The sequence below is a fragment of the Peromyscus maniculatus genome, chromosome 10 (assembly GCF_049852395.1).
Source record: "Peromyscus maniculatus bairdii isolate BWxNUB_F1_BW_parent chromosome 10, HU_Pman_BW_mat_3.1, whole genome shotgun sequence".
In the NCBI taxonomy this organism is placed as follows: domain Eukaryota; kingdom Metazoa; phylum Chordata; class Mammalia; order Rodentia; family Cricetidae; genus Peromyscus; species Peromyscus maniculatus.
The window spans coordinates 85,660,028-85,675,427 of record NC_134861.1 but is presented as its reverse complement, the minus strand read 5'-3'; the positions used below and the strand labels follow the sequence as shown (position 1 = coordinate 85,675,427).

Here is a 15,400-nt window from a genome sequence, read left to right as displayed (position 1 = left end):
CCAAGGCCCAGCTCCTGCCTGTGGTCTCCATGGTTACGCGCAACGCGGTGGAGCAGGAAAGTTGCTTCAGGTCTTGGCTTTTCACTCCCTGAGTGCCCTTAGGATGATGCTTTGAGAAAGAAAAATCAAGAAGAGGAAGAGACAAAGAGGACCTTAGGATTTCTACAACTGCGGTGTCCTTGACATTTCTAAAGGATCCATTGCATCCCCAGAGTTTGTGGTTCCTTTGAAGCAAAGCAAGGTTGTCATGAGAAAGCTAAAAAGCCAGTTTAAAATAAATAATTAAATAAAATAACAATCCAGGTCAAACCGGCCACAAAGCTAACAGGAAATATTTCACCCAAGGTCAAGCTGCAGCTGTGAGGAGTATGATCCCTTCCAGAGCTGTTCTCTGCCTGCTGAGGGAAGTTATAATCGAAAAGTCCCAGATGTTAGAGAGCTTGTTCTGTAAAAATCCTGTCAAAAACAATGCGGCATAGAAGTCAGTTAGACACAAAGAAGCACCCAGAAGAAGACATGGAAGAAAATCTTGGCATTGAGACCTTAGATATAACAATCATACTGTGTTAAAAAAAATAAATAAATAAATTGCTGCTGTGGAAAAAAAAAATCTGTTAAGAGAATGAAAAGCCAAGGAGAAAACTGGGATGGGATGGGGTGGGGGTGTTTCCAAAATATTTATTGTGACCTTGCACCCAAATATACAAAGACCATGACCATCTCCAACTTTAAATGGGTCCTGGGGTCTCGGAACTCGGGTCCCACGCTTACACAGCAAACACCTGACTATCTACCCAGGCTTGTTTTGTACATTAGGTCTTTGATCCCTTTTGAGTTGAGTTTTTACAAAGAGCTAAGATAAGTGTGTGGTGAGTTTATTCTTCAACATACGAATATCCAGTTTTCCAAGCATCGTTTGTTATAGATGTTGTCTTTTTCTCCCACATATTGTTAGCATTTTTTTTTTTTTGTCAAGAATTAGATGACTGCCACTGTGTGGGCTTATTTCCGGACCTTCTGTTCTATTCTGTTGATATGTAGTGTGTGTGTGTGTGTGTGTGCCAGTACAATGCTGATTTTGGTACAATGACTAGGTAATAAAATCTGAAATCGGGCATTGTGATCCCTCTGGAATTGCTTTTTAAATTTATTTATTTATTTATTTGCTCAGCATTGTTTTAGCACTTCTGAGCAATTTATACTTTCACATGAAGTTTAGGACCGTCTCTTCAAGTTCTATAACGGTTACCCTTGACAGGAACTGCATAAAATGGCCATTTTAATAAGGTTCATTTTTGTTACATGAGCATGGGATGTCCTTCTGCCTTCCCATGTCTCCTTTACTTTCTTTTTCCTGAGTTTTATACTTTCGTTGTAGAGATCTTCCTTCTCTTCCATTAGGTTTATTCTAAAGCATTTTACTATGTTTAGGGCACTGCGGGTGGGATTGTTTTGTCTCTTTTTCAGCAGGTATGTTATTGGTTATTTTAAAAGACTGCTGCCCAAGCAGCCAGGTCTAAACATATACACATACAAGCAACATCAAATGGATTCCACAGGCTGTGTTTATATATACATGTGTTCATTTGTGTCTCTGTGTGTGTGTATGTGTGTGTAATTATAACTAAAGGAGAAATGATGTAAATACAGAATTCAAGCGAAATTCTTTTAAAAATAAAAAGAAAAACTTTTCTTTAAAAAAAAAAGGACAATTTATTTCTGTGTCCCACTGATTTGTAAGAAAGCAATGAGTTCTAAGTCTCTTAGTGGAGACTGTTAGTCTTCTAAGTATGGAATACATAATCTGCACACAGGAAAGTTTGACTTCTTCCTTCCCTGTGTTAATGCTTTTTATTTGCTTTTGCATTATTGCTCTAAACATTCAGATATTATATTGAATAAGAATAATGAGAGTGAGCCGGGCGGTGGTGGCGCACGCCTTTAATCCCAGCACTCGGGAGGCAGAGGCAGGTGTATCTCTGTGAGTTCGAGGCCAGCCTGTTCTACAAAGTGAGTTCCAGGAAAAGCACAAAACTACACAGAGAAAACCTGTCTCAAAAAAGCAAAAAGAATGATTAGAGTGAAAATCCTCATTTTTTTCAGTCTTGTTCAGTTTTTTCCCCATTCAAAATGCTGTTTACCATATCGCTGTATGAACAGCCTTTATTGCACTGAGGTATTATCTTTCTAAAACCATTTTCTTTAGGGTTTTCATCAGGAAGGGATGATAAATTTTGTCACATGCCTTTTCTGTTCCTATTAAGATGTTCCTGTGACCTTTGTCCTTCATTCTATTTATGTGCTGAATTACTCTACTGATCTGAATATGTCAAATCATCCTTGTATCCCTGGAATGACACCAGCTTGATTATGATACATACTTTTTGTTTTTTGGTTTTGCTTGTTTTTTAGAGTGAGCTACTAAATTCTGTTTGCAAGTGTTCTGTTTAGAATATTTGTGTTTTGCTCATCAAAATAATGATCTATAGTTTACTTTTTGATGGTGTCTTTGATGTCAATGCAATTCTGACTTTCTTGTTGTCCCCAAGATGTCTTGTTAATATGACAATATAAAACATTCCAACTTTTAAAATTCCTACAGTCTTTACAAGTTCAAACACTTCAAAAGTTCAAGGCCTCCCTAAAATATCCAAAGCTTCTCTAAAATTCCAAAGTTTCTGTAGAAGTTCAAAGTCTCTCATCTCCGGGCTTCTGTAAAATAAAAAATAGTAATTTATAAAAGGAAGAGACAAGGCCCAGTTGCAATCAGATCAAAGCAAAACCAAAGTCCAACAGTGAAAAGCTGTGTCCAACATCTGGGATTCTCTCATGGTTTCCTGGGCTCCAAAGGGCTTAGGCAGTGGCGTTTCTCTGACTCTGCCATGCACAGCACACGTAACTTCTCATAGCTTCAAGATGGCTCCATTCCACAGCTACTGCTCTTCTTAGTGGTCATCCTATGGTACTGACATCTCCAAAAGGCTGGTACCTCTGCTTCAACTGGGCTCAGTCCATGGTGAAACCTAGGTCTCTGAATTAGAGGAATAATTTATAGCTAGAGGAATAATTTATAAAGCCAAGTGGAAAAAGAGGGGAACAATGGGTTTTGCATGATAAGATCTAAGTAAATAACTGTGGTCCATTATCAATGGCAATAAGAAGAAAACAGGACAAAGAGGCAATGGCTCAGATTAAGACCATAGTGTTTTGGTTGTTTTTACTCTTTTGGGGGTCCACCACCCAGCTCCCAAATAATTACTTGTGGAGGCTTGTTCTTAGTTATAAACACCTACCCTTTTCTTGTCTTAGTTTCTAGCCAGCTTTCCTTAACTTAAATTATCCCATCTACCTTTTGCCCCTGGGCTTTTCCCATTCTCTTGCTTCTGTAAATCTTACTCTTACTCCGTGGCTTGCTGGCTGTGCAGCTGGGGGGTTGGCCCCTGGAGTCCTCCTCCTTCTCTAGCTGCTAAATCTTTTCACTCCTCCATCTCTTTTTTTTATCTCCCCGGATTTCCTCCTCTATATATTCTCTACCTGCCAGCTCTGCCTATCCTTTCTCCTGCCTTGCTATTGGCCATTCAGTACTATATTGGACCATCGGGTGTTTTAACAGGCACAGTAACACAGCTTCACAGAGTTAAACAAACGCAACATAAACAAAAGTAACACACCTTAAAATAATATTCCACTACACCCTAGTACTTGATGTTCCTCTGAGGAGGCTGAAAGAGCTGACAAGGAGCCTTTAGGGCTTCTTCATCTCCTGCAGCTTAGGGTGATGTGGAGAAGACACGTATCTTACCTAGGCATAGACTGAGGCTGTGCATCATGAGGGTGGGGTTGAGTACTGCTTTTCTCAGGTGGGAATAATGGATGAAAATGTAGATAACACTCCTGGCACTATGCCTTGGCTCTGACGTCTAGCAGGTTTTATAACCTTTGGCTAGTCAATTCATTTCACTTTGTACATTTCCCTTCATTAACAAATCATAGTAAATATGACCCGGTGGTTGTCATGACACTTCGAAAGCAAAATATTTGTAGTGCTCAGCCTTGATGTAGGGAGAAGGGGACTGAACCTGCCTCAACTGAATCTACCAGCCTGGGCTGACTTCCCATGGGAGACTTTGCCTTGGAGGAGGTGGGAATGGGGAGTGGATTGGGGGGGGGGGAATTCTGGGGGGTGAGAGGAGGGAAGACAGGGGAATCCATGGCTGATATGTAAAATTAAATTAATTATAAAATAAAAATATTTAAAAAATATTTGTAGAGCTCCAGAAAAGCCTCTTGGGGGAAATAGTTTGTAAACTAAGAGTTGAAGAGTAAGAAAAAAAAAAAAAACAGATAAAGGATGAGATGAGAGACGTTTCCATTGGAGGGAAGTGTATCTGGAAAGCTCTGATCCCAAACAGCGAATAGTAATTTCAGAGGACCAAAATAGGACTTTCTTTAGCTAGAGCATAGTGTGCTGTAGATAAGAAACCAGAAAACATAAGTTATAAGCAGTTATTAACTTCCTTAAGGTCATCGAGCCATCAAGCAGTCTATGAGCTGATCATGTTTGATCCACCATTCAATACCATTGAATTCTTTTTTTTTCTTTTTTTTTGTTTTGTTTTTTGTTTTTTCAAGACAGGGTTTCTCTGTGTAGCTTTGTGCCTTTCCTGAAACTCACTCTGTAGCCCAGGCTGGCCTTGAACTCACAGAGATCGCCTGTCTCTACCTCCTGAGTGCTGTTATTAAAGGCGTGCACCACCACCCAGCTCACCATTCAATTCTTAATTCTGTGCAGCCTGTCTACAGCATCCTACTGATAGGAGACCATTACCAAATGTAAGAGCAGGCACAGTGTTTTTCACTGGTTTTGGGAATCATGTAGAAAATAGTCTCTGAAAAAATCTAGAGAAAACGTTAGATCGGGAGTTATTAGGCATGCAAAGTGAGACTACAAAACTGAGGAAGACAAATTAATTCAGTTAAATTAGTGGGTAAACTGTTAATGGTTGTTTTTAGCAGATTCCTCAATTGATAGAGAAACCATTTCAAAACACAGATTGTGATTAACACAAAACAAATTGTTGTGAACACTTCTCTACTGTAAGCGTGTTTACTACTCATTAGTTTGAAATATGCTTGAAAATCCAAGCCAGTTGCAATTGCCTTACAAAGGAACTCCAGATATCCAGATCAATTCAGTTAGTTCTCAACTAACTCGTGACCCCCTTGGGGTTGCCAAGACCATTGGAAAACACAGATACTTATATTATGATGCATAATGTAGCAGAATTACAGTTATGAAGTAGCAACAAAAATTTTATGGTTGGGGGTCACCACAACATGAGGAGCCATACTAAAGGGTCATGGTATTAAGAAGGTTGAGAACCACTGGTCTAGAGATTAACAAAACTACGTTGATTTCTCTTGTCTAGAACACTGACCCATAGGAGATTGAATTTATTTCTGACAAATTGCCTTCTGTGCGCTGATGGTTTACTGGGTGAGACACATGGTGTGTGTCTTAGAGTTTCTATTGCTGTGATGAAACACCATAACCAAAAATCAAGTTGGGGAGGAAATGTTTTTTTTTTTTTGGTTTACATTTCCATGTTGCTGTTCATTACCAAAGGAAGTCAGGAACAGGAACTCAAACAAGACAGGATCCTGGAGGCAGGAGCTGATGCAGGGGCCATGGAGGAGCGATGCGTACTGGCTTGCTTTCCCTGGCTTGCTCAGTCCGCTTTCTTATAGATGGTTAATAATAAGAATAGCAATAAATGACAATGAGAACAATGCAATTTGATATTAATTCATAATCTAAAAGAAAACAATACACTAAAGGCAAATAATTTTCTAACTTCATTAAGGTTATAAAACACAATGATGGACTTACCGGCAAAATGTTGAAGAGGTTTGTTGGGAAGCAAACAGCAGTACTTGTCACCTCCATTCAAGTACACACTGGAATGTCTCACCAGTACAGTAATGCTAGAAAAAGGTACAAATGACAGTCAACGAAGAAATGAAACTGCAATTGGCAACATATGCTATAATTTTCTACAAAGAAAATTAAAAGGGGCATACAGATACATCATTAGAATACCGGTGAATATAAAAACTTCCACTTCAAACATCAGAAAATGCAATCTGAAAGACACTGCTTACAATATCCAAATAAAAGCCACAAAAGTTTCTAGGGACAAGTTTGAGAGGAAATATGCAAGAAGAAAATCTTTTAAATGTTATTTAAAGATTTGGAGATCTTAATTCACAGGCTGTATGCAGATTATAAAATGATTTACTATTTTAAAGATCCACCAACTATTTCTCCTCAAAATAAGCTATAAATTAAATATGATCTAGTTCTAAATTGTCATACCAAAATTTCCGTAATGATGTAAAACAATATTCGCCTATCCTTGTTACAAACTGCATTTGTAATAAGGAAAGAAAAAGCAGAGACCACTACCTACCATTATTCTGTCACGTGGACAACAGTCTGACCATGTTGAGTCAGACATTGGCCAGCAGGTGGCAGACGAGGAACGCCCATGAATTGCTTTTGGGCCAAATACATCACAACCATTTTGAAAATAGTTTTTGATGCAACTTGCTGTACTTGGAGATAAGTTAATAATCAGTATCTCATAGCCAGTAATTCCATTTTTATGTCTCTATCTATGTGTAGTCTTGGGTATCTATAATATACCTAGCTGGAAACTAATACTAAGATTATTAATTTTGTACTATTTATAATAGGAAAACCAAAAGCAACTCACATTTCTAGCCCTTGGAGAATCAAATAAATGCTATTATAAAATTCTACAAAATGAGTTGGCCTTGTATGAAGTGCACATACATGTTGCTGAATGTTGAGTAGAATCTTGTCTATAAAGCATCATTATCTCATGTGTCTAAAGGTTAACTTAAAACTGGAGAACTGTTTGAAAAATCCAATGATAGGTTAAATCTAGAGGCCTGTGTGAGACAACTGAATTCAAGAAAGCTGAGGCTGAGGAAGTGTGACAGACAGAGGGCTGAGCCTGGGGGGGGGGGGGTACAGAGTGGAGTGGGAATCCTGGTAAAGTTCTGTAACTTCGTGCTGGGAATGTGTATGGTTGTGCATTTTGTTACTATTCCTAGAACTGTATATATATTATATATGCATGAATATGACATGCATACATATACATTGATATTTTATAGAATCTTTAGTATTATAAATTTAAAAGTAGATTTTCCTATGATCTGTATTTTATACATTTTTTGCATCCATAATATCATGCAACTACAAAGTTTGTAAATGGGACAGCGAGATGGTTCAGCGGGTAAAGCAGCTTCCAGACAGTCTGATGGCCTGATTTTGATCCCAGGGATCCACACAATAGGAGAGAACTAACTCCCAAAGGCTGTCCACTGCTGTGGGATGTCTTTCTGTACAATGTGAATATGTAAATGATGGTAAATAAAGAAGCTGCTCTGGCCTATGGTGAGTCAGGTTATAGCCAGGCAGGAAATCCAAAGAGAGAGAGGTAGAAGAAAGGCAGAGGCAAGGGAGAGCCAAATGGCTATCCAAGGAACAGCATGTGGCAATACATAGCTAAATAGTTATGGGTTGGGTTAAGCTATAAGAGCTAGCTGGCAAGAAGCTTGCCATAGGTCATATAGTTTGTAAATATTAAGCCTCTGTGGGACCATGGGGCTGGACGGGACCAGAGAAAACTACCGGCTACAGTCCACTGAGCTCCACATGCACTCCATAGCATGAGCATGCCCCCACGCAGAAACATACACAGGAATAAATGAGTGTGAAAGTATAAGGAAATAAAATAACGAAAAACAAATCTGGAAAAACATACTGCATCTTTTAAATATTCTCTATTCACGTGCACGGCAAATTTAGAAACAATCTATAAAATCATCCACATAACCTTATTGCTTTCTGTATGCATGTGCTTATTAAATGTAATTGTTAATCTTCATTATCAACTTGATGGAAATTAGAATCACCATGGAAACAAACCTCCTGCTGTATCTATGACAGTGTTTTACAGAGAGGCTTGTCTTACAGAAAGGCTTGACAGAGAAACCCACCCCAAGCGTGGGCAGCAACATTCTATGGGAGCAATATATGAAAAGGGGTTTGGGGAAGGAGACGGTAAGTGGACTAGCAGCATTAACCACTCTGCGATGTCTGACTGTGGATAAAGTACGGGCAGCTGCCCCAAGCTCCTGCTGCCATGGCATGGCCAGCTTGAACTGGAGGACAGAATAAACTCCCACTTGCTTTCGTCAGGTATGTTATCACCCAAATAAGAAGCTAACATGTGCATCCTGGATGTTCATTCACCTCAAATTAAACCTGTGCTTCCTAATTCACACCTTGCTAATGCTCCCCTACCAGACACTTTTCTCGCTCTCCATTGGCCTGCTGTATTCCTTCCTGTTCAGGTGAAGTTTGCAAGCATTCCTGTTCAGAAAACACTGCCGGAAGCCCTTGCGTTAGCCTGGTGTTTCCTAGTCTTTTGTTTCTTTTCAGTTATGGTAAGAACTTTCAAGTGTCAACAGAACATTTTCAATAAACTTGGGATAAAAAAAAAAAAAAGACTGATGCTTCAATATACGGACACTGAAACTCACTCTTCCAAGTATCAGCTGTGTAAGACAAGTGTAATAAAACTCTGAGTGAAGCTAACGACGCCCACATTGTCTAACACTAGTGAATATTTAAAATCAGCGTAACAGACCCCAGTGTTGAACTGACAACTCAGTGTTGAGAGAAATAATCGTGGAGAAGTGGCAGAAGTGCAATTATTTGCTAATATAATAATCAGTATGCATTTAGTGAGAAGCAACTATGGAATGCTGTAGGGCATACCTGAGTTTTGTGATATCACCAAGAAAACAACCTATGTAAGTATACAAGAGCTGCTTCCGGCAGAGGCAGGTGGATCTCTGAGAGTTCAAGGCCAGCAGGATCTACACAGAAGTTCCAGACAGGCATACATAGAGAAGCAAACAGCAGAAGCAAAACTGCTTCTTCAGTCCAGTGAAACTATAAATATGATAACTAGACATGAGAGCTCAGTTGAATATAATAATTCCATTTACTAAACAGTGTAGATTGAACTGTAAGAATATTACCACCACCACCCCTAGTAAGAGAAATACTGATCTTTGCAGTCAGAATTTCTGAGTAATTAGAATTTTTCACTCTTACATGGATTTTGGTACTTGATAACTAGCCTGAATGCCCTCCATTCGTATCTCACAGTTTCTGTTTCACTTAAAGCCAAAAGCCAGTTCTGGGTATGGCAGCTCAAATCTGTAAACTTAGGCTTTCGGAGACTGAGGTAGGAGGATCAAGAGTTAGGACCAGCCTGGGTCTCCAAAGAGGCCATATCTCAAAGCAAAAGAAACAAGAACTCTCTCCAGCTAGGCTTTGTCTTTGTAAGTGTCCCAACAGACCAAATATAGGATGAACTGTGTCAGAGCAGACAACAGAGAATATTTGCAAACTCTCCGCGGGCAGCTCTGATGGATTCAGGCACCACATTCTCCAGAGCGATTTGTTGTCTTGTCTCTCCTTATTGAAAAAGGAAGGAAAAAGACACTAGACATCAGCCGATAAGGAAGTAGATTTCTTTACAGTTTGTGTTGTTCAAGAGGGAAAGGAAGTCTGGGATGCAATAAAACTCTTAATAAAGTCATGACCTTTTCTGGAGGAGGAACTATGCAGTTTTACAGGATCCAGTGACATCTGCAGTTAATTTAAAAGATGCTGTAATGAGAAAGTGTGCGTGTGTGTGTGTGTGTGTGTGTGTGTGTGTGTGTGTGTGTATACTATGTACTGTGTATGTGTGTTTTATGTGAATATGTACAAGTGTGTGTGTATACTATGTATGTTTGTTTTGTGTGGATGTGTGTACATGTGTGTGAATGCATGTGGAGGACAGAGGCCATCACCATGTCCAGCTTTGATGTGGGGGCGGGGAATCCAGATGCAGGTTCTCACGCTCGTGTGGCAGGCCCTCTGCAGACACATTGCTGGCTGAACCATCTCCCTAGTCCTGGAGAAGGTTTTCTTCTGTGAGAATGGCCCATGAGGGCACAAAGCGAGTCTCAGCATGTCACAATAGTCTGTCTTTTTATGTCCTTTTCCATAACCATATCAAGATCTACTGAAATCCACCCTCTATGTGTAAGCTATCAGGACAGTGGAATTCACAATAAATCAGCAATTCATATTTGGTCAGGAGTTATATGCTATGTCCGTGTACTTAAAACCGAATTACTAAAAATAAATTATGAGTTCCAATTCCACTGTCTCGTTCGGCGCCTCAGTCAGGCCATATTTAACATACTTTCTGTCTGCATCAGCAAATCAAACTCTTGAAGTGAAAAATTAATAGAATTGGGATTATCATGTCACTTAATAGTCTCAAAAATCAAAATATCTCATTTACCCAACAAGGAGAAATACCATTGAGTTTTACCAAAAGAGATTAATTTAGTCTGGTACAAGTGATCTGACAGGAGGCAATGGGAAGAAATGTGGATTTTTTAATTAGGGAGGGGCAAGGAATACAAATGCAGAAGAATGAGAGGGGAGGGTAAAATAATAGTAAGAATGTCTGGAAAAGTCATAAAGAATCATAGTATTAATGAGCGCCGGACCACGAGGCAAGTCCTGACCCCCATGGCACACCTCATGGTGTACCCAAGGATTGACGGGCCAGGGACAGGTCCCAGAGAATCACATCTCTCTGTGTGTCTGTGTCTCTGTCTCTCTCCCTTTCTCCTTCCCTCCTCTCTCTGTCTCTCTGTCTCTGTCTCTCTCTGTCTCTCTGTCTCTCTGTCTCTCTGTCTCTCTCTCTCTCTCTCTCTCTCTGTCTCTCTCTCTCTCTCTCTCTCTCTCTCTCTCTCTCTCTCTCTCTCTCTCTCTCTCTCTCCAGTTCCCACATACACACCCTTTCTTCCTATCCAGGCCTGGAGGGTATTTTCTTGGGCTCAGCTTTCCCTACCTCACATGACAGTCGTTATTTCTATTCTGGAGGTTCAGTGTGCTCCTATCTGTCTGGGAAGTTTAAGTTAAAACTGACTGGCTTAGAGAGCATTTAAACCTGGTAACATTAGGACAGCATTACATGTCAGGACATTAAACCATCTCTCTCCCTCATTGTGGTTTTTACACTGATTAAGCACTCAGCCTCCCACTTTTTGTAAGTTTTATCTTCATTGCCCAAGTCGAGATCCAAGGAAGGACCTGCCACACCACTGCAGTTCAGACTCAACTTCATGATGAAGGAAAGCAAGGCATGTTTATAAAAAACATAAATAATTAAAGGCTTAGGAAAACAATTTAAATGAGAGCTTTAAAAAACACTTGTTAAAATTTCAAAAACTATTGTACTAGTGTTGAACCTCCAGTTGGTTCTAGTGGGAAAAAGTATCCTACATAGACTTTGAAAGGCATCAAATATGCCTTCTTGAGAAAAACAAGGGAGGCGTCAGCTAGTAGCTGTCCTTGTAGGAGCAATGATTTGTTATGCATCGCTGACACCTTGGGTACAACGGGGAACAGAAGACTGAGATGTATAAAACAAACATAAGCATGGAATTTTTTAATTTAAAATTTTATTTTCTCATTATTTGTAAAAGTACAGGAATAAATAAATGTCTCTACTTCAAGACATGAGAAATCAAGACAAAATAATTGCTAGCCAAGGCACTGTGCCTTACAAAGAAGACATAAAATGTCCAAGAGATATTCACATTACAGTTATTAAAAAGTCAACATCAGAAATACTGCTCACATAGTGTAAAAAAAAACTGAAAAATAAATAACAGCTATTCTATTCTTCTCAATACTTACAAAATTGATGTGTACATGCACAATCCTACCTTGAAAGTGATCTGACTGCATGTCTGTGTCCCCCCCATTTGTCCCCAGCCTCTATCATAGGAGAGGCATGATGTAGCTGGCACCTAACTCACTCGCTTAGACAGTAATGAGTGAAAAGATTTAAAAATCCACCATCTTCCAACTACGTAAATTAAACAACTTTGACTTAGCACATTAAAATGACCTTTTAAAATATCACAGTGAATTGCCAAACACATTGATATCTTTAGATATCACAACAAACATAACATTATCTGAGAATTGAAAAATAAATAAATAAATACATATATAAATAAATAATTAAGCAGGGAGACACATCAGGAACAATCCAGGCTTCCCGGTTGCTGTGCGTTTTCTTTCTTCTCCTTCAGGTACAGCAGCCCATACTCCGATTCTCCCCAGGTCAGTTGGCCTTGCCTCTGTGATGAGAAAATGCGTGCTGTTAGTAGGTATTCGAAAGACTGGTGGCAGAGCTCACTTCTTTCACCTTCTTCATCTGGACCTTGTCTGATTCTCCCAGTGCAGTCACTTCTCATCTCCCCCCAAGAGATTGTTACCTAAGCCTGTCTAGCAATAAACATTCTGGATGCTTTGAAACTACAGTAGGAGAGTTGGGCTTCCGATGGTACTAGCTTCACACCGTCCGAATGAGATGAAGAATAAAACTATAAAGACATGGCTTTCCATGTAGAGTAAACACGACTAGCGCCCGTTATTGTTTCGTTTAAGACAGGACAAGAGGGAGAGTCTACACTTGAGCTTCAAAAATGGTCTCACTGCAAAACCTCTGTTGTTCATCAAGAAGCCTCAAAGGAACACGGTGACCCAAACCAGGAGTTACACTTTACAGCTCAAAGACATGGAAAAGTCAGGGATAAGTACTGTATCTTAGTAGACAAGAGGCTTGGCAATGCCACTAGTCAATTCTACTTAATTCTTAGGGGTCCACACATCAACCATCCATTAGAGTAGGGCTTTTGAGTGTGTAGATGGTAGAAGCAGGTCGTATCTTTCTCACGCTAGAGCAAACTGATGATTACGAGGCAGAGTTAACTATAAAAATAATAATCCAGGTATCTGGTCTGTAGTTAACCTTGATTTTCCCCTGATAAATTTTCAGGAATCAGACCCCAGTACTACGACCAAGACTCCAGTCAAGTGGAAGCACAACTCAGGACTCACTTGTTCAGTATCTTTTGGATGATCTTCCGAACCAAGGGGGCTTCAGGGTCGAGGCAAACTTCCTGACCATCCTTGAGAGTGGCTCTGCAGAGAGAAAGGAGGACCCTTATAAGACCTGAGGTTCCGCTGAATGAGCATGGGGTTGTAAGGGGGTCTGGGCGACTCTGGCAGCGGCAGAGGTTGCCTGGGGAGACACTCACATGACTTCCGTCTGGGTGCAGTGGGGTCCTGGGGGCGTCACCTTCAAGCTCTGAATGGTCTTGAAATCGATCCTTGATATGGTCCTGGGGCACTGACAGCGCAGCTCAGTGGCCAAAACCGCTCCTGTGGGAAAAGACACTGGGTCAGCGGAACTGTGGGCGGCTGCGCCCACCTGAGGCTCCTCCAGGGATGGCAGCCGCGGGTCCCACCTGTAGCCTGGCGGCTGGTGGCCAGGAGCAGCAGCAGCATCAGAGTGGCGCAGAGGAGGAGTGGACGGGTGGCTGGGGCCATGGCGCTGAGAAAGGAGTGTGGTTGGAGTCTGGAGTGCAGGAGCTGCCTGGAGACTCAGTGGTGCGATCTGAGGTTTTGGAGCCCCGCGAGCCCTTTTTATGCACGGTGGCTGGAAAAGCCCGAACCGAACCCCCGGGCTGGGGAAATTCCCGGAGCTTAGGGTCTCTGCATCAGGAAGAAGGACAGCGCCCCGCCCCTCAGCTGAGTGGGTTGAGGACACCCGCAAGCGCGTGCTGCGTGCCTCATCCTAATGCCCTTCCCTGAGGGACCCTGGGATGTCCCTCCCCAAACCCTCAAGAGGAAGGAAGTGACCTCTGAGCTGCAGTGACCACCTGATAGAGATAGTGGTCACCCAGTGACTTCTCACAGGGATGATGTCATCAGTCAGTGGAGACATAATAGCTGTGGGGAACTTTAGTCATTAGGACTGGAGGAATTAAGGAGGGGGGGGGGCTTCTCTGTTCGTTGCCTATTCATGGATATTTCTAGAATAAATGAAGATTTTACCTACATCTGCATAAGTACACTCTTGAAATATATAGTCATCTCAAGCTACACATTAGAGTAGTTTGTTCCTGATGTGTAACAAGCCCGAATAAATTAGATTTGTGTCATATCCTTCCACGGGGGTTGGGGAAAAAGATGTGTCAAAAGCTTAACTCATGCTTAACCGAGGACACAGTGTTGTAATCTCCGAGACACTTCCCCTGTGAAATGCTGGAACTTCCGAGGCTTGAGTGTGCCCATGAGCACCAACCACATCGGGTGTAAGAGATCTCCGTGAATTCAGGAAATTAAAGACCTGGTGGTTTCCTGGAGCATCTGGGGCGGGCAGTGCTCTGAGGACTCTCAAGTACACAGTGAAGTCTCCAAAGTCAGTGCTGACGTAAAAACGAAGTAGAGTCTTTCATATGTACATGTAGCAAAAACATGCACCTGTGAAATACCTAAGTGCTAGGTTACAATCTCATTCCTCGTGTGTGTGTGTGTGTGTGTGTGTGTGTGTGTGTGTGTGTGTGTGTGATTGACACAAATCCCTCTTTTTCTTCCCCCATGGCTTCTTTTTAAAATTATTTTATGTTCATTGGTGTTTGACCTGCATGTATGTCTGTGTGGGGGTGTCGGAAGCCCTGGAACTGGAGTTACAGACAGGTGTGAACTGCCATGTGAGTGTTGAGGATGGAACCCAGATCCTCCAGAAGAACAGCCAGTGCTCTTAACCAGGAACCATCTCTGCAAACCCCATTTCATTTCTGCTTTCTAGGGTTTTCATGACCCAGGGATTTGATTTCCCTAGCAAGAGCATGTTTTGCTTTCACTGACTGTGATAAGCTGTTGTAAATGCTCACCTCTGGCCTTTGTCATTCACTAGCTCATTTCCTCACACTGGGTTTTAATTCTTAGTCAGATAACTTGCAGTTTTAAATGGTTTGGGTGTGGGTCTGGGTACAGTTCTCTGAGGGCTGTGCAGATATCTTGCAGAGAGGTGTGGAGAGGGCAGCCAGAGGCAGGTTGATGCTCAGAGCTGCCAGGGAGAAAGTTTTGTGCCACTAGTGACAAGGACATGGAATTCTACCCCCTGCTGCTGCTGCTGCTGCTGCTGCTGCTGCTGCTGCTGCTGCTGCTGCTCTAGTTTCTTGTCTCCAAAATGCACATGATGGTGGTAACTACCTCAAAATGTTAAGATGAATAAATGTTAATGTTTGTATGAAACAGCAGTGTATATTAAATGCTAAAATTGTAAATAAAAAATGCCTTTGTCTCCATATTGCTAAAAACAAAACTCACCTAGGAATATTTTTTTTCCTTATACACCCACAAAAA

At 41.2% G+C, this 15,400-nt stretch overlaps 1 protein-coding gene across 1 annotated transcript; it reads right to left on the bottom strand.

Moving 5' to 3' along the window:
* Positions 1-11,633: 11,633 nt before the first annotated feature.
* On the bottom strand, positions 11,634-13,821 carry LOC102914180 (C-X-C motif chemokine 2-like). The gene is made up of 4 exons (XM_006993515.4): positions 13,495-13,821; positions 13,285-13,408; positions 13,085-13,168; positions 11,634-12,321 (listed from the first exon to the last, which is right to left on the bottom strand). Exons 1-4 carry the CDS (start codon positions 13,574-13,576, stop codon positions 12,306-12,308), a joined length of 306 nt encoding a protein of 101 aa, XP_006993577.1. The 5' UTR covers positions 13,577-13,821; the 3' UTR covers positions 11,634-12,305.
* Positions 13,822-15,400: the final 1,579 nt, after the last annotated feature.

Coding starts and splice junctions, on each gene's coding strand:
- LOC102914180 (XM_006993515.4), bottom strand. CDS start 13,576: ATGGCCCCAGCCACCCGTCCACTCCTCCTCTGCGCCACTCTGATGCTG. Junction 13,409..13,494: donor CACCAGCCGCCAGGCTACAG/GTGGGACCCGCG, acceptor CTTTTCCCACAG/GAGCGGTTTTGGCCACTGAG. Junction 13,169..13,284: donor TGCACCCAGACGGAAGTCAT/GTGAGTGTCTCC, acceptor TTCTCTCTGCAG/AGCCACTCTCAAGGATGGTC.